Source organism: Corythoichthys intestinalis, chromosome 22 (genome assembly GCF_030265065.1).
Source record: "Corythoichthys intestinalis isolate RoL2023-P3 chromosome 22, ASM3026506v1, whole genome shotgun sequence".
Classification (NCBI taxonomy): domain Eukaryota; kingdom Metazoa; phylum Chordata; class Actinopteri; order Syngnathiformes; family Syngnathidae; genus Corythoichthys; species Corythoichthys intestinalis.
In genome coordinates, this window is record NC_080416.1 from 22,690,750 (window position 1) to 22,716,828 (window position 26,079).

Consider the following 26,079-nt stretch of genomic DNA (forward strand, 5'->3'; position numbering starts at 1 on the left):
CCATTTAATAGGATTTTAATTTTTCAAAACATATTAGCAAATTGGAACATATGTATAATGTTATTTTGTTGGAATATTCTAAGTAAAACAAATGCAGTCCATTAGGTGGGCGTAAACCCACAGCTCAGCATTATAACCATCAGAAAAAAAATAAAAGCATGTGTGTATGACTCGTATCATTTTTACATTATACACACACTATTTCTCAACACAGACAGTTGCCTGAGAGAAGAAAAAAAAAATTTTTACCACTGCTAGACACACTAAACACGCTGGAGTTAACTCTTATAGCTGGTGGGAAATGTTCATGATAGAGTTTACTAACCTTTAATTTTGTATAAATGCAAACTCATATTGGAGGTATTGCCTCCTCAGCAGCCACCCTCTGCAAACATGTTTTACATATCAGTTGGACCTCCTCCTCTAAGCTGTGGCCATCTGTAACTTTTATGTAGCCGAAGTATTCCCATACCAGCGATTTTGTTTTCTTCAATGGGGGGAAAAAGTTCGGGAGTTTTACCCCTCGAGCCATCGTGTAGCACAGCTGACTCGCTGACACTGAGCAACAACCGGTGGGGGAGGGTTGAGCCTTGCAGCAGCAAGCAAGGGATTTCTTCGTGCATTTTTGAGACATAAAAAATAGCTAATACCTTGGGGACAGTGTGATGGAATTTTTTTGCGGTTTTGAAACAGTGATGTTTTCATACCACAGTATACCGTGAAACCGGTAATCGGCACATGTCTAATTCGAACCCAAAAGCATTAGAAGAAATCTCAATATTGCATCAAAAGTGACATAATTTGCTAAATGACACACAAGGACAACTGTAATAAGACTTCATTCATTTTCATGACAGGTGTCATGTCATCATTATGTTACAGAGATCAAATAAAGTGTAACCACCAACTTAAGTGTATGGACTTTATGGCCAAAATGTACTCGATTGTGTATCGACTGCATAGATGTGAATGGATGCGAGTCTCGACATTTTTGATCGCCAGGCTATATAAAATTAACTATGTAAAAGACTTTTAGGATTTCATACCAAGTCCGACCATATACAGTGGTATGAAAAAGTATCTGAACCTTTTGGAATTTTTCACATTTCTGCATAAAATCACCATCAAATATTATGATCTTTGTCAAAATCACACAGATGAAATAAAACCACCCAAACATTTATAGGTTGTCATATTTTAATGAGGATAGCATGCAAACAATGACCGAAGGGGGAAAATATGTAAGTGAACCCTCTGCATAAGAAGTCTTAAAGAGCAATTGAAACCCATTTTTACCAAACATTTTAAGTCAGGTGTGTGCCCAATCACTGATGAATGGTTTAAAGCTGCCCTGCCCACTAAAAAACACAAACCTGGTTAAAAAAAAAAAAAAAAAAGTCTTGACGAAAAGCATTGTCTGATGTGCATCATGGCTCGGTCAAAAGAGCTGTCTGAAGACCTGTGATCAAGGATTGTTGGTTTGTAAAATGCTGAGAAAAGATACAAAACCGTCTCTAAAAGTCTGGATGTTCATCAATTGACAGTCAGAGAAGTTGTCTATGTCTACAAATGGAGTTTGGCACTGTTGCTTCTCTCCCAGGGAGTGGCCGTCCACCCAAGATGATGCCAAGAGTTCAGTGCGGAATACTCATAGAGGTAAAAAAGAACCCCAGAGTGTCTGCTAAAGACTTACAGAAATCACTGGCACAGTCCAATATCTCTGTGCACACATCAACTATATGTAAAACTATGGCCAAGAACGGTGTTCATGGGAGGACTCCATGGAGGAAGCCTCTTCTGTCTAAAAAACATTGTTGCTCGTTTAATGTTCGCAAAAAGGCACTTGGACACTCCACAAATGTTTTGGCAAAATATTTTGTGGACTGATGAAACCAATGTTGAATTGTTTGTATTACACAATGTCATGTGTGGAGGAAAAATGGAACAGCTCGCCAACATCAACACCTCATCCCCACTGTGAAGTATGGTGAAGGGAGCATCATGATTTGAGACGGTTTTGCTGCCTCAGGGTCTGGACAACTTGCAATCATTAATGTAAGAATGTATGCAAAAGTTTATTAGGATGTTTTGCAGGAAAACCTGAGGCCATCTGTCACAGTTGAAGCTAAAAAGAGGATGGATGCTGCAAAAAGACAATGATCCAAAACAGAACTAAATCGACATCAGGATGGTTTCGGAAGAACTAAATACACGTTCTGGATTGGCCAAGTCAAAGTCCAGACTTGAACCCCACTGAGATGCTGTGACATGACCTAAAGACAGCGACCATGCCAGACATCCCAGGAATCTGACTGAACTACAGCAGTTTTGTAGAGTAAAATGGGCCAAGATTAGTCCTGATTAATGTACCAGACTGATCTGCAGCTACAGGAAGCATCTGGTTGAAGTTATTGCTGCCACAAAATATTAAATGTGATGGTTAACTTACTTATTTTTCCCCCTCTGTCATTGTTTGCAAACTATCCTCATTAAAATATGAAAACCTATAAATGTTTGGGTGGTTTTCTTAAAGCAGACACTGTGATTTTGAAAAAGATCAGCTCACATTTGATAGTGATTTTATGCTGAAATGTGAGAAATTCCAAAAGGTTCAGATACTTTTTCATACCACTGTAACACCTGTGGATAATATTGAGAATCCAACTAAATGTAAAAGTTTATTCATCCCTACAAAGGCTTCGGGAGAAAAATCTGACAGAACACGACATAACGGTAAAGGTTCAGATACTTTTTCATACCACTATATACTGTATTATATAGTATGGCAATTACATTTTTTATTCCATTTTTGCCACACTGAAAATGTGCTCGTGGTTTGATAAGCATGAAAACCCATCAAGACAAAAACAAGTATTCTTTTCCTATTGGGGATATTTACAAAGTCTCACAATCTACTGCTTTTGTGAGCCTCAGGTGTACAGTAGTGCCATTATCCATCCACAGCAATAAACATGCCAAAAAGAGGAGACTTATGAAGTTATATTGAAAGAAAATGTTGAGTGGGTTGAAAAGCTAAATGGCGCTCAGAATACTGAGATGGAGTATGAATACATGCCAAGTAAATGCATCCATATATTCTTAGAATCTGTAAAGACGGGGGCTTAGATCAGACATGAAGCACAGCATATACACAAATTCCGGTTCAAGCCTGCCTCCCTGGCTTCCATTAATCGAACTCTCCTTGGTGAGCTGAATGCCTAAATCTCAAGAGTGGTCGCCCTACGTTTGAGCTCTGCCTTTGCAAGCATGGATAAACCTGCACAGGAGATAAGACTGACTGGGCCAAGCGGAGGAGTGAGTCACCCCTTCAAACCTATGGAGATACTTGATGTGAGCTTTTTCTGAGCCACTAATAATAGCAGGCAATAAATAGTCCACAGAAAGAAAAAAAAATACAACCTCAAGGCTGGCCTGCCACAGATCCTTGAATTAGGAATCTATCTACACGTTGATAAACACAGGGAGTGTAAAAACAGCGCAGCCAAGACGGGTTTACATTTCATGCACGGATTTGTGGGTTGGTGCGACACGTTATGTAATGCAGAAATGTTAATCGGACAAATTCATGCATAGTGCTGCTCACAATTTCAAGCTTTTGTGAGCTAGGCGAGCAAACTGGTGCCTTAGGTTCAAGTGCCTTTTATACGTGGTGCCCCAGAACACCTGACCCTGATTCTAACCCATGTGGTGATAGTTAGGTAATCAAGTGACAACCATTGTAAATTAAATACCACCTGTGTCTGATTACACAAGCTGGTCATTACATTAGGCATACAATGACCACTTTAATTGCCATGATATTAATCTGTCACACATTACTTTTTATATGCCATTTAATTAACTGGGCTGTAACCCTTAAAGATTTGGCGTCCGTTCTGCTTTGGGCAGTAAAAAATTGTGCTTAGTCAACAAAAAAATAATATTCATTAACGAATATGAAAATACACGCTGCATAACTTTTACACCTGTTTAAGGTTTGATGGCTACGAAACCACTATCATGATAGTTCATTCCGCTGATGTTTGCGAACTGACTGGATCCAATTCACAAAATGCACCATGACCAGAGCATAGCCCGCAGACACAATAACATTGTAACGTTTCCTACTCAATGCGCTTTAAAGTGTTCATCTCCATTCATTCCATTAAGTGGTCTCTTAAAACCCTGTCATTTAATTTTAGAGGGTTGAAATAAAGCGCAGTGTTTAAAGGGGAAAATGGCTGAATAGAACAAATTATTACTGTTATGTAATATAGTGTGTACAGCATTCCCTTGCTATGGTGTGGATTATCCTTCATGCTTCTAAATGGGTTTCACACAATACATCATATATATTGTATAAAATAATTAATCACTCATAGACTTCATAATGATATTGGACGGGTCACATCTGTCATACACTGCGCCTCGCCTTCATGTAGGGGGCCTGCCCACATCAAGAGGAGTTATTTCGAAACACACGCACGCAGCGATCTAATGCCGGATTTAGGTTGAAAAAGTACGAAAGCTGTACCGCATACAAACCAGAAGGATTTTCTCAGGAGTGATTTGTTCGAGGATTCAAGTTAATTATTATATTTTTCCTACCATGCATGCATTTTGAAACGTGAAAAAAATCAATGGGAGAAATTAGCCACTACGGCATTAGCGTTATAGTTCGCAATATTTACGTAAAATGCTAACTGCACGTTTTTTTTGCCTTTAACCAAGAATCGAGACTGTTTTCCGTCCATATCTATAAAGAATTCAGGGATTTAAGCATTTGTTCACAAGAATTTTCAACAGGAAAAGCTCTTTGTTTTCATAAGGCGACCGCAGCACATTCGACATATTTATGTAAAATAAATGCTAACGGCCCGGTTCTTTGCTCTTTTAACAAAGAATCGAGACTGTTTTACGTCCATATCTATAAAGAATTCAGGGTTTTAAGCATTTATTCACAAGAATTTTCAACGGAAAATGCTCTTTGTAATGATAATGCGGCGCTACAGACTGGCAGCAGATTCGACATATCAATTAGGGCTGTAAAAATTATCCACTAACGAGCGGTAATTAATTTTTTTAATTAATCACGTTAAAATATTTGACGCATTTAACGCATATGCCCTGCTCAAACAGATTAAAATGACAGCACAGTGGCATGTCCACTTGTTACTTGTGTTTTTTGGTGTTTTTTCGCCCTCTGCTGGTGTTCGGGTGCGACTGATTTTATGGGTTTCAGCACCATGAGCATTGTGTAATAATTGACATCAACAATGGCGAGCTACTAGTTTATTTTTTTGATTGGAAATTTTACAAATCTTATTAAAACGAAAACATTAAGAGGGGTTTTAATATAAAATTTCTATAACTTGTACTAAGATTTACCTTTTAAGAACTACAAGTCTTTCTATCCATGGATCGCTTTAACAGAATGTTAATAATGTTAATGCCATCTTGCTGATTTACTGTCTTAATAAACAAATACAGTACTTCTGTACAGTATGTTGAATGTATATATCCGTCGTGTGTCTTACCTTTCCATTCCAACAATAATTTACAGAAAAATATGGCATATTTTACAGATGGTTTAAATTGCGTATATTACGATTAATTAATTTTTAAGCTGTGATTAACTCGATTAAAATTTTTAATCGTTTGACAGCCCTAATATTAATATAAAATAAATATTAGCTGCCCGGTCCTTGGCTCTTTTAACAAAGAATCGAGACTGTTTTACGTCCATATCTATAAAGAATTGAGGGATTTACGCATTTATTCACAAGAATTTTCAAACTAAAAAGCTCTTTGCCTGTGTTTCCACTCAGTCAGCTTTGACGGCGATAGGCCCCCTATTAATCGGCACCACACCCCGTGTCCTGTCACTATCATTATGAAGTCTATGCATCACTCTTTTACAACATAATTTTCTTTTATTTTCTTCTAATTTAAATTATCACTCATCATTTTGTTCATTTACTGTAGTTACAGTTCCCCGGGGACAAATTAAGCCGGTGGCTTATTAGGTATTGGCTGACCAACCAAGCGTGGAAGGCAAGCCAGGACCCCGAGGTGCACTTGCCAAGCTCACATCAGACAATCAATGCACCTGCCATTCAAGACGTGGCGCTCTGACAACTGAGCGGATTTGTCCAATAATGACCACCAGCAAGGAATGTTAAAAATGACCCTGATTGGAATTGACTATGCTGGTAATAGTGTTTGTGTGCCTGGAATTGGGGCTGTTATTACAAACAGTGTTAGGAAAGACTGTCGCTGATAAATAAACTTGTTTGTCAAAAATGTTTGCAGTTTATTTAAGAAAGCACTATATTGATCACAGCATTGACCACAGACTTTTGGATGAATGATACCGGATTTTTTTAACTTTTTTTTTTCTAGGACAGTTGTTCTTTACCTTGCTAAAGGTAACGAACCCCAGAAGTTTCACATGTGGATTGACCGAATCCTTCGGAATTTGATAATAAAGCAATTTTTTTCAAATTCAAAACCGATATATCTAAGCGAGCAAGCTAATAATTTAGCAAATTCTCATTCAAAATTCTTCTCATTTATATGCATGTTTTATAAATAGGTCCAAATTTGAGACCACGCTGCCAATTGGTCTGTTGTATTCCCTCATGCCAAGGGAGAGTCGACCTACCACTGAGCAAACCAGTTCCTCCAACCATCAGATTGAGGAGTAACAGTTAAAAGAAATGAATCAAGCCTGTAAATTGGGAGCAATTTTAAACCAAGCATCCTGCCCTAATATGTCAGGAAAAAATAATTAGGTCCGCACCAGCATGTGTGTAGAAAAAATTGTTTTTGAGTACATTCATAACAATGCGCGAAAAATAATTTTCCAAAATACCCCTATCCTTTGCATGTGTTCTTCAATAATAAGAACTGCAACAGTTTGTAAATACAGTGTTTCACAAAAGTGAGTACACCCCTCGCATTTCTGCAGATATTTAACTGTGGAAACGTCACTGAATGCGACAAACTTTGTCCCTATGTCACACGAGACCAATGTTTACATTTGGAGTAAATTACACAGGTGCTTTTTTGCTTCAATCTACAGTGTATCACAAAAGTGAGTACACCCCTCGCATTTCTGCAGATATTTAATTATATCTTTTCATGGGACAACACTGACAAAATGACACTTTGACACAATGAAAAGTAGTCTGTGTGCAGCTTATATAATAGAGTTCATTTATTTTCCCCTCAAAATAACTCAAAATATAGCCATTAATGTCTAAACCCCTGGCAACAAAAGTTAGTACACCGCATGGGAACTACATACATCCCTAAATGTCCAAATTGAGTACTGCTTGTCATTTTCCCTCCAAAATGGCATGTGACGCGATACAGGAGTGCTGTCATCATTGCTGCAGGGATTGAAGAGGTGGGGGTGTCATTCCCACCACAACGCTTGACTGTAGGCATGACACACTTATCTTTGTTCTCCTCACCTGGTCGCCGCCACACATGTTTGAGACTATCGGAACCAAACAAATTAATCTTCGTCTCATCAGACCATCTGTCTGTCAGTCTTCAGCAAACTGTTTGCGGGCTTTCTTGTGTACACTCAAAAAAATGGGGTGTTGAACTGACATAAAAAAATTATGCAAAGAATTTGCACCTAATAATATTGCTTTCCTTTAGCATTTAGCAATTGTGTCCTTTTAACATAAAGCACACACGTCTAGCCAATATTAGGCACTCATGTTGCGCGAACATAAGGCACTCATGATCACCCCAAAATACATGTTGAACCGACATTAAAGAAATACATAATTTGCACCTGATTTAATTGCTTTCCTTCAGTATTTAGCAATTGTGTTCTTTTAACATACAGCACACATGTTGAGCCAACACAAGGCACAAGTAGAGCTGTCAAATTTAGCGCGTTAATGGGCGGTAATTTTTTTAATTAATCACGTTAAAATATTTAACGGATGCACTGTACGACCCACTCACGCATTGCCGCAAACAGACAACAATGGCGACGTTCTATGTATATACAAAGCTAAGTGGGAGTAACAGGTGAGTGGAGTGGATACAGGCATTCATTTGGACTGTGCTTTTAATTGCGTAAAGCTTTGACATCTCTTCCACAACAATTATATCTATAGAGGCGAGCAACGTGGGGAAGAATGACAGGAGTTGATCTTTTTCTTAACACCCTGCATTGTACACAACACAGAGAAGATATATTGTTTGCAGCCGCCACACACAGTCATGGTTGGTCACTTCCCATCATGCATTTGGGCAGAACAGTTTTGTCACTACATTATCATTTACTGAAAGCTCAACACATACACTAGATGGCAATATTTAGTCACTATATACAAACTCACATTTATCCTTTAAGAATCTATCCGTGGATCCCTTTCACAGAAAGAATGTTAATAATGTTAATGCAATCTTGTGGATTTATTGTTATAACAAACAAATACAGTACCTATGTACAGTATGTTGAATGTATATATCCGTCTTGTCTTATCTTTCCATTCCAACAATAATTTACAGAAAAATATGGCATAATTTAGAGATGGTTTGAATTGCGATTAATTACGATGAATTAATTTGTAAACTGTGATTAACTCGATTAAAAATTTTATTCGTTTGACAGCCCTAATTTTAATGTCAATGGCCGTCAATGGCATCAATTTATATATGCCTCAATGGAATCCAGTACATTGGCATCAATAGTAGCGACATTCATGATAGTCAATGGCATGGACGTACATAGCTGTCAGTGGTATTGACTTACTTAGGCGCCACTTCAATGTCAATGGGCTGTAATGGTAAGTGGTCAAAAATTACAACCACCTATGTTTTCCTGCCATTGAAAATGAAGGGAAAATGTTTGCCATTGAAAATGAATGGAATTCCGGTCATTTTGATATTCAAACGGTGCCGGTCGGTCAAACGGTTTGGAGTCTCCACTGCGCCGAAAAAATGTGGATAATAAGATTATGAAAGAAAGAAATACAAATAAATTTGAGGAATTTTACTAGCTGGGCATTTGCCTTTCAAAGTCCCATCTAATAAAAAATGTCTTCTCACATACAAAAAAAATAATTCAATGGTGACGGTACCAATGAGGTGTCCCTTACTTTTTCAGGGAGTTGTCAATCCTACTTTTAAATCTCGCAAGAAATCACGAGACTATTGCAATTAGTTGGAAAGACACATTAACTTTATGTTGCATCAACAATATCTAATCAAGCTCCCCATTCACTGTTCATGTTTATGTAGAGACTGCATGATTCAATCATGCTCACCTTGGAAACATGATGGTTTCTTGCTGAAAATGCACACTGTCTTTTAGTAAACTTTACAACCTGCCTGATTCATTTTTTTGAGTATACCGTCTTCAGAAGAGGCTTCCTCCTGGGGTGACAACCATGCACACCAATTTGATGTAGAGTACGCCGTATGGTCTGAGCACTGACAGGCTGACCCCCCTCCTTTTCAATCTCTGCAGGAATGCTGACAGCACTCTTGTAACGAGTCACATGACATTTTGGAGAGAAAATGACAAGCAGTACTCAATATGGACATTTAGGGACGTATGTAGTTCCCATGCGGTGTACTCACTTTTGTTGCCAGGGGTTTAGATATTAATGGCTTTATTTTGAGGGGAAAATAAATTAACTCTATTATATAAGCTGCACACAGACTACTTTTCTTTGTGTCAAAGTGTCATTTTGTCAGTGTTGTCCCATGAAAAGATATAATTAAATATCTGCAGAAATGCGAGGGGTGTACTTACTTTTGTGATACACTGTAGACTGAAGCAAAAAAGCACCTGTGTAATTTACTCCAAATGTAAACATTGTTCTCGTGTGACATAGGGACAAAGTTTGTCGCATTCAGAGACGTTTCCACAGTTAAATATTCGGTTATCAGTGTTCACATGATGGCGCCACAAATGAAGAATTCGCAAATCTTGACGTTGGACAGCGTTTTTAAGAACCCTTGTTTAAATGTGCGTGTGGATGATAGGCCAAACCATAGAAAAAGTTCTTCTTTTTGCCAAATACCCTGCTACGTGTAGACATGGCCTGAATCAGCATACGAAAATAGGGCTCTATGTTTCTTTAGACTTATTCACCGAACCCCTGGGGTTCAATCGAACCTAGGTTAAGAACCACTGTTCTAATGTATGTCTCAAATTAAGAGGAATATTAGAGATGGTCAAACAACGTCTTATTTGTATTGATACATTATATCATTAGAAAAAAAAGAAAATGCAGAGACGTTAGCATGAAAACCTATTTCAAATGAAAAGCATCAAAGACAATAATGACTTTTAGTTTTTCTGCCCCTTTTTCTGTCCATTTCAATTATTTATGAGAACATGTGGGATTTTTATTTAAATCACAGATTTGTTTTCTATGATGTACAAAGCTAAAAAGCGAGTACAGACCATGTCAAAAAACATATGGCGGAAAACACTCAGGTGACTTGAAGTTCCGCTCTGAGACCCCCAGTCTGGCCAACTTTCAAAATTGTCCGATATGCATGTGTGATACATCATTGGAAAGCTGAAAATCTAAATTTTCTGGGGGAAGAAATTTTTTGAACAGGAGAGGGTTTAAAAAAAATATTTATATATATATATATATATATATATATATATATATATATATATATATATTTTTTTTTTTTTTTTTTTTTTTTTTTTTTTTTAATAGATTTAAACAGCAAAACCCTATCTGGAGGTGAGAGCAGAATTAAAGACGCCGTGACTTTAACGAGATATTATCGCGTACTTACCTTGTTTCGAACCAAAAACTCTGTGTCAAGACACAGCTGTGAATTGCCACAGCTGGATTTTTGGGGGATTTTATGGGTGAAACATGGTAATACAACAAGGGTCGCGATGTAGAAATCGCAGACATCAAGGAGTGGTCGAGGTGTTCATTTTCATATATTTACCCTTTTAAATGTTTTTAAAAAAATTTCTGTTTGGATCCATTATTTATCATCTAACATATCGGAGAAAAAATATATATATACAATAAAGGTATAGTTATGAGGTAGATATCCGTGACTATTTTACAGACGCCATTTTTTTCATTGTGACGTAATTTGTTTAAAAGTTTAAAATATGCTAGTGAATAATTTTTTTGAAGTCGTTTTTTTTTTTTTTTTTTTTCAAACGAAATATTAGACATCAATTAATGATTCTAAGCTAAAAAAGACAGACATTTTGAATAATAAATATAATTAATTATCTATGCTTTATGGCTGGGTTGAAACAAAAGCGGTTGCACGACGTCCGTAAACGGGCGTTTTGAGGGAAAACGGACAAATTAAAAATAGTTCGGGGGCTTAATGTGCCATGAATCTGCTATGGCAGCATATAGACATATTGTTCTTTCAAACACAACAGTTTGTTTGGCTTAAAATACTGCAGTTTATTTTAAATAGGGTTGCAAGAGCAGAAACTGCTTTTTCAGTCTTGTCTGTGTTTTCCGCCATATACATCTGCTACTCCCCGAATGCCTACTAACCTATTGAACTGACATTTATAGCCACAAATAGAACACCTAATTTCCAGGTAAAATGGATGATGTTGTATAACTCGCAGCTATCAACCATTTGCTCATTTTGTGGGTTTTAGCAAGATGACTCTCACGCAGGTGAAACTGAGGTGATGCCACCATAACAAGCAGAGCGACAATACCGCTGGAGGTGGAAGCACAGGGCGCATGATCCTGTCATTTAATTCCAGGCGAGATGTGTTCTCCTGGCAGCTGAGAACATCTAAATTTAGACACCCCCATCCCTTCTTCACATCCTCCGCCACTATGACGCTCCTCATGCTTACTTTGCTCACCGTTCAATTTGTCAATATGAAGGTAGAGACATTTCAGACTGAACAGAAATAGGTGTAAAATCGGTAAATAAAGATTTTTTTAATAGGGTGAGTCCTCCTATATGCTTTAAATACAGTGGAATATATTTGCACACAAAGGTTCTGTAGTTTGTAAGGTACCGTAATTTTCGGACTATAAGCCGTTACTTTTTTCCTTCATTTTGAATCCTGTGGCTTATAGTCCAGTGCAGTTTATTTGTTAATTTAGTTAGTAAAGTTTACAGGTCAAACTTTATTTGACAGCGGCGTCATAAGACCGTCATAATTATGACATGACACTATCCTAGGCATTACTGAATGCTTATGAGCAGGGGTGAAAGTGGGCCAGAACGGTCAGGAACGCAGTTCCGGTATAAGATTCAAGGCAGGAACGCAGTTCCGGTATATGATTCAGGGCCGGAATGCTGCTCCGGTACACGGTGCTTTGATTCCAAAAATGTGACTGCAACTGTCAAAACACTATGTAAACAAAAAAAATGCTAAGCTGCCACACATGCATTTCATCTCCAAGAAGAAAACAATCTACCAACATCAGATTTACATACACAAGTGTTAACACCAAGCATCATAAAGTGCTTGTGTAGCGTAGTCCGTTTTCACCCATATTTATTAATTTTATTCCACGGACGGTATGGAGGTTTCCCCAGCTGCTGCAGTTATCTGAGTCTGATGATGATGAGTCACGTCAATGTACGAATGCCCGCAGCAAAGCAAAATGCCTGGACTCATTTATCCGTTCAATTGGCTGACATACTGACATGTGATCAGCAGAGATAGTTAGCTCTGATTGGTTCAAATGTGCATGTTTCCTGGAACAGCAAAAAAAAAAGAAAAAGTTGAATCGATGCGACAAAAAAGGGCAATGCAACAGAAAATGGATCAAATCTTTCAAAGCAGGGATAGAGTTGAGCAGGCTTATTTATCATATTTAGTTTTATTTGCTCTGATGGGGAGGTTCAGAACATCTTAGCTGTCAATGTGCACTTTGGATTTATATTTGTTCATTTATGTTAGGCTACTTATTCATTTCCTTATGATTTAAAAACTTCAATGTTTGCACAATCTTCAAAATATATTCTATTTCACTCTGCATAATAGAAGTAATTTGTACTTATTTTTCTGAATGTATGTTACTTATATCTTTATTATTATATATATAAAAAAAAAGAAGAAGAAGAAGAAAGCAAATGTAAATGTTTACATTACCTTCAATTTTAATATACATCCTCTGTTCTTAAGTAGTTAAAATTGAGATTTGGCATTTAGTATGTGAGGAAATGAGGGAAAATGAAAATTAAAAGATGGAGGTTGGGGTTATTGCTGTTTTTGTTAACTTTTATTTTGCAAATCATTGAAAAAATACAATTTTGAATGAAAATCAGTTTCTGTATGTGTTATAGAAATAACTGTGCCAAAACAGTTTTCTTTGCAGTTTTCTTTGCATTTCATAGTTTTAGGAGGTTTGACACCCCCTTCCCAATCTTAAGTAGTTAAAATTGAGATTTGGCATTTAGTATGTGAGGAAATGAGGGAAAATAAAAATTAGAAGATGGAGGTTGGGGTTATTGCTGTTTTTGTTAACTTTTATTTTGCAAATCATTGATAAATACAATTTTCAATTAAAATCTGTTTCCGTATGTGTTATAGAAATAACTGTGCCAAAACAGTTTTCTTTGCATTTCAGAAGTTTTAGGAGGTTTGACACACCCCCCACCCCCAAAATGAAATAAATAAATACACAAAATTTCTGGCTCCGTGGCAACCTTCACGTCGGAGAGTTCCGGCAAGAAATTCTAGCCACTTTCACCCCTGCTTATGAGAGATGTCATTCAGTGTCATCCGGCAAATTATGCCACTAACTCCATTTATGTCCATCTTTTACATCCATTCAAAAGTGAGATAATTTGCCGGATAACACTAAATGACATCTGTTATAAGCATCCATTTATGGTCATGACAGTTTCATGTCATAAATATGATTGTCTAATGACAGTCTCATGGCACCACTGTCAAATAAAATGTTACCAAATAGCATTACTAGCAATTAATGAAACAACTAAAACAGTAACTGAAGAAATAATTAGCACAGAATATGAATTTTGATTGTTATTTACATCTGTAGTGCTGCAATGCACGCGAGGAGGCATGTTGGACAACAACAGTGTTGACAGCAGGTGCCAGCAGAGGTTGACTGTCTCCCCCAAGGGAGCAATGATAGCCAAATTAAACTTCTTGAAGCAATGAAGCTTTGCAGCCAATTGGTTCAAAGCTACATGATGGTTAATTTGGTTTTATGACAGTCGTATGATGTCGCTGTCAAATAAAGTGTCAGTGGGTTGGTGTGAATAACCCATAATACATTGAGGACTGCTGCGGCTTATAGTCCAGTGTGGCTTATCTATGAACAGATGCCGTTTTCGTGCCAAATTTGGTGGGTGGCGGCTTACAGTCAGGTGCGCCTTATAGTGCGGAAATTACGGTAATAATGCAGTTTAGCTTTCATTAAAAAATAAGTAAAAAATTAATCTGTGAATTGCCACAATGTAGGGAAAGTCTGTTTGTATGACTCATGATTCAGATGAGTGCGTGCATCCAAGTCAATGACAGAGTGTGTTCCTGTTTGTATTGCCCTTGGGACATATGGTGACTCTGTTAGCGCTGGCATGTCTCATCTGTGTTGGATATGTACGCACCTCTCATCACGCATCCGCTGTATTCTGTTTACTCTCCTTGAGGAGAGGATGTGTATTTAAAATGGAGAGGCTCGTACCACTTAAATGGGATTTTTGACAGTCAGTCATATTTTTGTGGCCTTCACATGTCAGCAAAACACAAAAGTAATAACAATTTAAAGTGATCCTCTAACTTAAATACATGTAGGCTCTAATAAACCACAATTGTTCTCTTGTACTAAAATATGTTGTTAGAAACACATAAAATGTTAAATCAATGGCAATATTTTATAATATTTAGTCCATATTTTGACTGTTAGTTGGCGCCATGGTTTGCGGGCTCGCAGTGATGACGTAATTGGGATCTTTCCAAATGTGTAGCGTGTTCAACAATTGCTTATTGCTGCCTAAACTCGCGAAGTAAAATGCCACGATGTGCTGCTTTTGGATGCAATTTCCAGTCAAATGGAAACAAGGGGAGTGAAGTGAGTGGTCAAGGTGGAATTATTATTTTTACTGAATAAATGTGCATAAGTTGAAGCTTCTCCCCCTTTTTGGTCCCTGTATGCACGCATCCTACCCACCACGCGTTACAACTAGCGCCCGAACATTTTTCCTGGATCCTCAGTCAAGTAAGGGATCCGTCTATTTTCTGGATCCGACGGTCCCACCGCGTCTGCAATGTTGGTTTCGGATCTGTCCATTTTTTTGATTCGTTGGTCCCACAACGGCTTTTCGGATCAGTTTATTTTGTGGAATCGATTAGGCTGCGACATTGCCATGGCATCGGTCTAATTCCTGGATCTTCCAGTGAATAAAAAATGCAGATTTGGATTACTATTGCTATCTTTTTTGTTGACTATTCTTCGTGGGAGTTTTCCCCAAATCATTTAAATAATTAAAGCACTATGGCACGCTACAGTAACGACAGTAACTCTGACGTGGACCTTACAACAATGTTGGGAGTTCATCAGGGAATGCGTGTTTGTGTACTGCTGAGCTCCCGAGTGAAGAGTGGTCAAGGTGGAAATATTATTTTTTGTGAATAAATGTGCATAAGTGGAAGCTTCTCACCTTTTTGGTACTTTTATACACATATCCTAGCTACCACGCGTTACACTGTACAAGACATGGATTACACAAGGTGTGCTCTTTGGCCTGTACTGTAAGCACACGACAGCTCTGGATGCAAACAATCTACATAATTATATTTGAATGTTTGAAAACGCAATATGCTTACCTTGAATATCTGCTAATGAAACCGGCCAGCATACACTCTCACTCCCAACCGGACTTCCCAAGAGGACTCTCTCGCATCACCAGTTTTGCCCAACTTTTGTCTTATCAGGCATTTTCTGCACGCATTTTTCCCTGAAGCTCGTCTTGTGAACGACCGACAGTGCTGTCCTGCTCTTCACATTTCAGATCTGGTTCAAATAGGAAGGGTAGAACTGACGATATGTTGGGAAAGCTAACGAGTGACACGCTGGAATTTGCGCAACGCGACCAGGGACGTCACGCACTGCGACGTAACAAGAATGGCGACCTATCACTTAAAATAATTTTACAAACTTTATTAAAACAAAAACATTAGGAGGGGTTTTAATATAAAATTATTATAACTCATACTAACGTGTATCTTTTAAGAATTACTTGTCTTAAAAACAGAGGATCCCTTTAAGCTTTTTCTATTTAAAGCATGCATATAAAACTCAATCTACTTTTAATAAGGCTTCCACAAAGGCTAAAACCAATCATAATGCGATACTTTAACATTTATTATGCAATCCTGAGCTTTTTAATGCCACTGAAAGTCATTTTCTGCTAAATAAAGCACATTGGCATTTGAACAAAAACCTTTCAATTGCGATAAGAAGAGCCTATAAATTGTCACACTCTGTCAGATTTACAGAGCAGATAGCAACAACACTGAGATCAGGTTTTAAGCCTGAATGGTCTCCCAGAAATAAACACAGTCAATGTCCAGTCAGATAGTGTGCAGGCAAGCAGAAAGCAAATGCTTGTCTGAAAAGGTTGCTTGCACAATGTTGGACAGAAGAGAAAACAAACTAACCGAAATGATAAAAGCAAGAGAACTTTGTTGGAATTGTCGGCATTTAGAGTTGGAGATAAGTCAGTTTTTACCAAACTTGACTGAATGACAAGTTTTCTTACCTCCCACCAGGCGTAAGTGGGCGTCTGTTCACAAGTGGCAGTTCTGTTGCACCAGTATGATATCGACTGTATAATTATTCCCACGGGAGGCAAATGAGAACATAAAGTCCCCGTCATTATCGTGCATCCCCTTATGTGCAAGCTGCAACTGTGCGACACCTCTGTTAACATTGTATTTCAGCCTAAAGCTCCAATGAAAAAGAACAAGTAATACTTTTATAGGCACATCGAAACTGACATTAACATAAGTAGCAATTCAAAAAATGCCATTATGGTAGAAATTGTGTGTGAATGCTGAGTGGTTGACTCTTCTCTAAATTCATAGACTTCACTATCCAGTTGACGAGACAGCTCCTACAGACATTGCACCACGGCTTCCCATAGGGGGCCAGGCCAAGCAGCGCGTCGTGGTTGGCTTTCACTTTGATAAACTCAAAACACATGCTGCCTTTTACCGTATTGGCCCGAATATAAGACGGCCCTGATTATAACACGACCCCCTCTTTTTCAAGACTCAAGTTTGAAAAAAGACTTTTTGAACACCAAATTAATTTTTATACAGAAAATAATTACAGTACATCCGAAACAAATGATTATAACAATATATTTGAGAGAAAAAGCATGTTATTTTGCCTCATTCAAATCTTAATATCTGAACATTTAAATATGTAAACTAAAGTGCAATCGCATTCATAAATGAAAGGCTTCTGGTTTTTGAAATGTAAATAAATCTATTGTGATAAAACAGCAAAATTGCAATAACTGCATTAACCATCAAAGTGAAGTCTAACTGTAACTGTAGTCTTGAAACAAATCTGAATAAGGAAAAACATTGCAATAAAATAATGCAAACTGGTTAAACTTGAGAGTAGCTGAGATCTGTCATGACAGAACATTACTCCTCAAGTTCAGCATTCGATTCAGTGATATCTGGCGCCATCTAGCGTCGTGAATGGGTATAATGTCTATACCGCGAATATAAGACAACCCCCACTTTTTCAGTCTTATTTCAATGCAAAAAACACAGTCTTATATTCGGGCCAATACGGTATATGCTGGATTTAGGTGAAAAAAGGACAAAAGTTTTAGTGCATACAAGCAGGCAGGAGTGTCTCCAGAGTGATTAGGTTGAGGATTGAAAGTCATTATTAAATAAAATAGCACCATGTATGTACTTTGAAACGTTGTGAAATAAATTAAAAGAATTGAAAAAATTAACGTAACTTTAGCTTTACGTAAAATGAATGATAACTGCCTGTTTTTTGCTTTTAACCCAGAATCTAGACAGGATTATGTTCATATCTATAGAAATGCCGGGATTTTCGCATTTATTTACAAGAATTAAAAATAGCTCTTTTTTTTGTGATGGCTGCCATGTTTAATTTTGGTATCCATACACAATAGCGTAACTTTACATTCAAATAATCAGATAATTTTTGGCCAACTGCCAGTTTTGGGGCAAAAGATTAGTAATTTAGACATTTCTGTATCCATACAAAAAAAAAAAACCTGGCTTTTACGTGTTTTATTATATGTAACATTTTAATCTAAAAACGACGAGGGCCAGATAGCCAGCAAGACGTGCTGAGGCAATAGTGAATCGGAATTCAACCTAATTAAGTTGTGATTGTATATAGAAAAATGCAAATTTTGCTTTCGTTGAGTAAAATTAAGATGATTCTGCATGCTTTCCTCAAGTATTACGTTTCTGATGTGAAAATTGAGTGATTTATTAGTTTTTAACAACTTGCACTAAATGAAAAAAAACAAGTCGCTATTTCGGGCAAAAACTTATATATGTTAATTATTGCTATTGATCCTGAAAATATAGGCGATTTATTTTTTGCATTTGGTTATTTTTGTGCATCTAGCAGAAAATCTGAGGATTTTATAGCCATTTTAAGTTTTTTTACACTTATCAAAAAAACAAAAAAAACAAAAAAAAAACGTATATTTCGCACTATAAGTCGCACCTGAGTATAAGTCGCACCAGCCCAAAAATGTGCAGTGGAAGTAAGAGGAAAAAAAAAAAAAAAACATATAAGTCGCACCGGAGTATAAGTCACATTTTGGGGGGAAATTTACTTGATAAAATCCAACACATAGAACAGATATGTCATCTTGAAAGGCAATTTAAAATAAAAATACAATGGAGAACAACATGCTGAATAATTGTACAGTATGATAATGTTACATGATGCATGAACAACGAAATGTGAACGTGGCCGGTATGTTAATGTAACATAGCTATTAAGAGTTATTCAGATAACTATAGCATAAAGAACATGCTAACAAGTTTACCAAACCATCAGTGTCACTCCAAAACACCAGAATAACATGTGAAATGATATCATAATGTGTTAATAATTTCACACATAGTCGCTCCGGAGTATAAGTCGCACCCCCAGCCGAACTATGAAAAAAAACTGCGACTTATTGTCCAAAAAATACTGTAATCGGAATTTTATTGGGGAACAACTTTGAATTTTTTTTATGCTGCTGCTCATGGAGACTCACATATGCTTAAGGGAGGTGCTGTTTTGGTTTTAAGTCGCTAGCAGCTTTGGTTTTGAAAATATGCCACCTACGGAACGGCCCTGTGCCTCATTTGCCGTCAACTGATCGTGAAGTCTATGCAACATTGTAGGATGTGAGGGTGGAAATTTGAATGTTTCGAACCAGTCAGGAAACGTAAAAAAACAAGTGTAAAATAGCTTTTAGTTTTGAGAAATTTATTGTGAAGAATTGTGAATTTAGGGGATGGGAATTATTGAATCACAGGAGTGCTAAAATAAATAAATAAATATAAGGAGAAATAAATCAATAAATAAATGAAAATATAAATGTATATTTTGTCATTCACTTTTACTTTTTGTCATTGAAAATCACAAACGGAAACAAAAGTTTTTTCTTTGCCTTTGCCTTTTATGTTTCACTTGTCATTGTCTTTGCCTTTCTCTTTTAGTTGTCTGTCAATCAAATGGTATTGGGAGGGGCTATCCAAACAGGAAAGGGTTAGTTATCGACGGCATTAAATTTTATTGTCTTGGTGATGGGCAGTTGGCTTAGGCGACCCATCCAGCTTCTCAGCTGCTTCTCTAAGCAGTTGTGAAATGGATTTTTTCATATCTCTCCAAATAAATGATGAATCAAAAACCGCACATGGTACAGATTTTTGCCCCCATCGCTCTCAGACCTCACTTTCTTGCATGTAAACTAGGAGTAATCAGCTATCGACTACTATTCCAGATAAGCCCCTCCCATCACCATTTGATTGACAGACCATTCCTTTCTGTAAAAGCAAAGGCAAAAAAAATTGTAAAAGAGAAGACAGGGAAAGACAATTACGAGTGAAATAAAAAAGGCAAACAAAAAAAAATGCCGTTGTTTTTTCCATTCTCGTTTTTCAATAACAAAAAGTAATATTCAATGACAAAAATTGCCATTGTTCTTTCCGTTTGTAGTTTTTAATGGAAAAAAATCAAAGTCAATGACAAACATTGTCATTGTTTTTTCCGTTTCTGATTGTCAATGACAAAACATAAAAGTCAATGACAAACATTGTCATTGTTTTTTCCGTTTCTGATTGTCAATGACAAAACATAAAAGTCAATGACAAAATATAAATACAGTATATCACAAAAGCGAGTACACCCCTCGCATTTCTGCAAATATTTAAAAATATCTTTTCATGGGACAACACTGACAAAATGACACTTTGACACAATGAAAAGTAGTCCATTTGCCGCCTATATTATAGAGTTCATTTATTTTCCCCTCAAAATAACTCAAAATATAGCCATTAATATCTAAAACCCTGGCAACAAAAGTGAGTACACTCCTTAGAAACTACATCCCTAAATGTCCAAATTGAGTACTGCTTGTCTTTTTCTCTCCAAAATGTCATGTAACTCGTTACAGGAGTGCTGTCAGCATTGCTGCAGAGATTGAAAAGGTGGGGGGTTAGCCTGTTAGTGCTCAGACCACACGCCGAACTCTACATCAAATTGGTGTGCATGGCTGTCACCCCAGGAGGAAGCCTCTCCTGAAGACGGTACACAAGAAAGCCTGCAAACAGTTTGCTGAAGACATATCAAGAAAGCACATGGATTACTGGAACCATGTCCTATGGTCTGAGGAGACGGGCGGGCTTTCTGTAACAAGTCACATAACATTTTGTAGGGAAAATGACAAGCAGTACTCAATTTGGACATTTAGGGATGGCGTTTCTAAGGGGTGTACTCACTTTTGTTGCCAGGGGTTTAGATATTAATGGCAATATTTTGAGTCATTTTGAGGGGAAAATAAATTAACTCTATTATTAAAGCTGCACACAGACTACTTTTCATTGTGTCAAAGTGTCATTTTGTCAGTGTTGTCCCATGAAAAGATATACTTAAATATCTGCATACATGCGAGGGGTGTACTCACTTTTGTGATACACTGTATAGTACTATATGTTTATGTATTTGTTCATTTATTTCTTTTCATTTTTATTCATTCATTTATTTATTCGTTCCTTTTTTTATTTTGGCACTTGTATGATTCCACAGTATAAGAGGATAACGTAAAATGTACATGTGTAAAATTTCTCTTAATGTTACTGGAATCTTAAGTTCAATGTCCAACACATTGCCTGCTGCTTGCTGTGAATGCTCAAATTTTAGTACCACTGACAACGCTAGATGTCCAATCCATTTTGACTGGGAGGGCTGGCAGCGAATAATCGCTGCCAGCCCTCCCAGTCAAAATGGATTGGACATCTAGCGCCGGCAATGCCAACCAATTTGTTAATGTGTGGAAAATGTATTACTTTCTTGTAAAAGTAGGAATATTTAAAGTATGGAAGTGAATTCCGACCAAGTCCTTAATTTTATGAATGTTTGAAGTTGGCTGGTATAAACTGCATGAGAAACATGGAAGCAGCTGAATGTCAAAAACGTGGGCTGCATAATAATAAAAGTCATCCCTTTTTGGTGCAGAATAACTTTAGCATGAATGTTATTCACACAATGAGAATAGAAAGCAGCGTGAAGAGAAGGTTGACTTGACCGAGATATTCCAATAGAATATAAAATAGGATGAAAAAAATGGTATTATGCTGGGATGAAAAAAACTGAATATACAAAAAAGGAACCAGTGAGAAAATAACTGACCATGCTGGTTGAGTTGCTGTGTGCTCTTGCTCCACTGTGACAAGCCCACAATCGCCACCATCTTGGCTCCCAGACTGGATCGCCGTTTCTTGTTGCCAGCCAGCGATGTTGACTCAGGACCGCTGCCTCCAGGACTCTTCTCCAGGTTGTACATGGCCCCCGAGATGCTGGAGGAGCGCACCACGTTCCGAGCGGCTTCGCTCAGCCCGCTGAGGCTGCTCAGCCCGCCCGGACTGGGCACCTCCACGGAGCTACTCAGCATCATGGTCCTGCTGGTCGAGAGGACCGGTGCGGGGGCGGGAATGTTGGAGTGAGGCTGAGGAAACATCAGCAAAGGAAAATGTTGACTTATTACTGTGCAGTATTTTAAAGGGAACCATAGACAGAAAGACTTGTAGTTCTTAAAAGATAAATGTTAGTATGAGTTATAATATCGTACTTTTTGGACTATAAGGCGCACCTGACTATTAGCCGCAACTCACTAAATTTGACACGAAAACGGCATTTGTTCAAGGATAAGTCGCACTGGAAAATAAGCCGCAGCTGTCCTCATTGTATTGTGGGATATTTACACCAAAAGATAACTGGTAACACTTTATTTGACAGCAGCATCATAAAACCAAATGAACCACCATGAAGCTTTGAACAATTGGCTGCAAAGCTTCATTGCTTCAAGAAGCTTCATTTGGCTATTACTGCTCCCTTGGAGGAGACAGTCAACCTCTGCTGCCACCTGCTGTAACTCTGTTGTCATCCAACATGCCTCCTCGCATGCATTGCAGCAATACAGATGTAAATAACAATTAAAATGCGTGTTCTCTGCTAATTATTTCTTCAGTTACTGTTCCAGTTGTTTCATTAATTGCTAGTTTTGGGATTTGGTAACACTTTATTTGACAGTGGCGCCTTAAGACTGTCATAAGACCATCATACTTATGACATGAAACTGCCATGAGCATTAATGAATGCTTATTACAGATGCAGTGTTGTTAATCTTACTGAAAAAAAGTAATTAATTATACTTACGAATTACTTCTCCCAAAAAGTAATTGCGTTAGTAACTCAATTACCTGAATGTAAGAGTAATTAGTTACTTGGCAAAGTAATTGGTGATAATTACTTTTTTTTCCTCAAAAAAAAAAAAAAAAAAAAACATTGGCCACACTATGTGAAGTTTTTTGTGAAGGTTTTTGAAACAATTGGCCCGAGCCCAATTCTTTACCCTAATTTACCCTTTACCCTGAATCAACTGTTAAAAGTTGTTAAAATTGCTCCCATTACTGCATTAGATGCCTTCTCTCTACTTTCGACATATGAAAGTTTTAAAACTGTTTCATCATTTAAAGATAGATCCAAGTCAAGATTTTGCCGATTTAGAAGTATTTTAGATAAAAAGTTACTTAGGTTCGCTAGGAAGATTCTCTACAACAGAGCCGTCCTAAAAAGTCTACTGCTTTAAGATGGCGGCTGTTTACTAACGCATCTAGTGCCGTGTCTGTCATTTTGCATCTAGTTATATCTATATACAGTATATGTGATATCTACCATGTCTACCATATCTTCCATAACATGCGGGCGTAGTTTGTAGGCTATCGGCTACAACATGTATTATTGGAGCTACCTAGCATCGCGTTTGCTCAGCGTCACAACTTTCTTGCCTCCTCCCCACTCCTGCTCTGCTCTGTCGTCTCAGTGAGTCCGTCTCCCTCAGACTTTTCGACCAATATAATAACGCATAGTAACGCATGCCTTTCCGTCCTCAGTAATGGTAACGGCGTTGCCAAGATGAGAAAAGTAATTAATTAGATTACCCACTACTGAAAAAAATAACGCCGTTAGTAATGCCGTTATATTGTAACGCCGTTTTTAACAACACTGTACAGATGTCATTTAATGTCACCTGGCAAATTTACTCACTTTTGAATGGATGTAAAAGATCCGAGCTGAAAATAAATGGAGTTAGTGATTAAATATGCCGGATGACACTTAATGACATCTGTCATTAGAATTCATTAATGCCTATGACAGTGTCATGTCATAATTATGACGGTCTTATGACAGTCTTATGACGCGGCTGTCAAATAAAGTGTTACCTATTAACCCAAATAAATCAACAAATAAGCCACACTGGACTATAAACCGCAGGATTCAAAATGAGGGAAAAAAGTAGCGGTTTATAGTCCAAAATTTACAGTAATTTTATATTCAAACCCCTCTTTATGTTTTCGTTTTTATAAAATTTGAAAAATTAGTTTAACTCGTAGATCGCCATTGTTGTTGATGACGCAGTGCGGTGACGTCACTGGGCAGCACTGCAGTGCTTCCAAAGTGTCACTCATTAGCTACATAAGCATGTTGTCGGTTTTGCCCTTCCACTTTAACCCCGAGCAGAAAAGTTATAAGCAGGACAGCACTGTTGATATGTCACAAAACAACCAGCAAAAGCAATTAAATGAAAGTCTCCAGCTGGATTTGAAAACCTGCATTTCCAGTGCGACACACAAGCGCGTAGACCACAGGACTATACTTCCGCGTGACATCAGGGTCATGATTTTCCTTATAAAGCAATCGCAACCCACATGCGTTGTCTGTCTGTGCTATTATACCTGAAAGGGAAACGCAACTGAAAAGAAATTGCGACCGGCTTGATCACAGAATTCAAAAACGTGGTTCACTTCAGACAGGAAACAGACAACAATACCATAAAGACTGCGTAAACCGCGAGGGAAAACCACGGTGAGAGGCAGACAAACAAAAAAAATATAAAAGACAGTGGTGCAACTAACATTGAAGGGATATACAAACAGTCAAATGGCAGCAAGTCAATATCTCGGCAAGCCACCTAAGATCGGTTTAAAGACACGACACGACTGATGAGCTGGAATTGGATGCAGGTACGACGTTTGGAACTCATCCCACGTCTCTGTAATAATACAATCTGACCAGCAGCAGAATGTGACAACATCATGCAAGTCGTCATACTACCTTCGCTTGCTAGCTAGCACAGCTATTCACTCAGCCCAGGCCAACCGCGTCATCAACCCCATGGTGCATTATGCACTTAAAACATGGTACCCTTTGCAGGTCAAAATATGTACTAAATATTATAGAATTTTAAATCAATGACAATAATACATGTTTCTAATAACATATTTTAGTTAGGGCTGTCAAAATTATCACATTAACGGGCGGTAATTAATTTTTTCAAATAATCACGTTAAAATATTTGACTCATTTAACGCACATGCCCCGCTCAAACAGATTAAAATGACAGCACAGTGTAATGTCCACTTCTTACTTGTGGCGCTTGGGTGCGACTGATTTTATGGGTTTAAGCACCATTAGCATTGTGTAATTATTGGCATCGACAATGGCGAGCTACTAGTTTATTTTTTGATTGAAAATTTTACAAATTTTATTAAAACAAAAACATTAAGAGGGGTTTTAATATTAAATTTCTGTAACTTGTACTAACATTTATCTTTTAAGAACTACAAGTCTTTCTATCCATGGATCGCTTTAACAGAATGTTCATAATGTTAATGCTATCTTGATCTATTGTTATAACAAGGGCGTAGGTTTGCATAGGGACGGTAGGGATAAAACACTACCAACTTTTCAGGATGCTCAAATTGTCCCCACCACCTTTTAATTAACCTTATTTGCGTTATATAATGACTTCAGTTATATAGGTGGTTTAGATTGTCTTCCCATATGTTGTAATTGTTGTATTTGACCCCACCATTTGTAAGTGATTTATTTTCATTATGTTCAGACATACATGTACCTCTTTTCACGTGCTGAATGTGCCAGTCAATACCTCATACATGCACATTTGATTGGCTGATGACTTGACCACGCCCCCCCCCACACACACACATTAGATATTAAGGATATTAGAAGTTTTTTTTTTTCAGCCAGCAGCAGCCACTGTAAGAAATGTAAAAAGATGCCAATGTTGTGCAAGTGGGGAACACACCACTAATTTTGCTACTGAAAGTCTGACCTGCATCAGCGTTAGCATAACATTAAACTGCGTCAACTTGCTAACCTGCAAAGCCTGAGTAGGTAGCTGCTTAGAAAGAAATGTCCTCCTTTATGTTTTTTTCTACAGTTGACGTTAATTAAACTATGAGAAATGTAGTGAACCGAGTTTTACACCCATCTCCCCAATTTT

General features: G+C 37.6%; 1 protein-coding gene across 1 annotated transcript in view; it reads right to left on the reverse strand.

Annotated features, from left to right (window-relative positions):
• The window catches only part of rims3 (regulating synaptic membrane exocytosis 3), an 87,201-nt gene that overhangs the window by 46,414 nt on the left and 14,708 nt on the right, over nucleotides 1-26,079 (reverse strand). Inside the window, exon 2 of the mRNA XM_057828086.1 lies at nucleotides 21,903-22,218. Coding sequence (XP_057684069.1) covers nucleotides 21,903-22,167 — 265 coding nt within the window. The 5' untranslated portion in view covers nucleotides 22,168-22,218. The remainder of the gene's footprint in view (nucleotides 1-21,902; nucleotides 22,219-26,079) is intronic.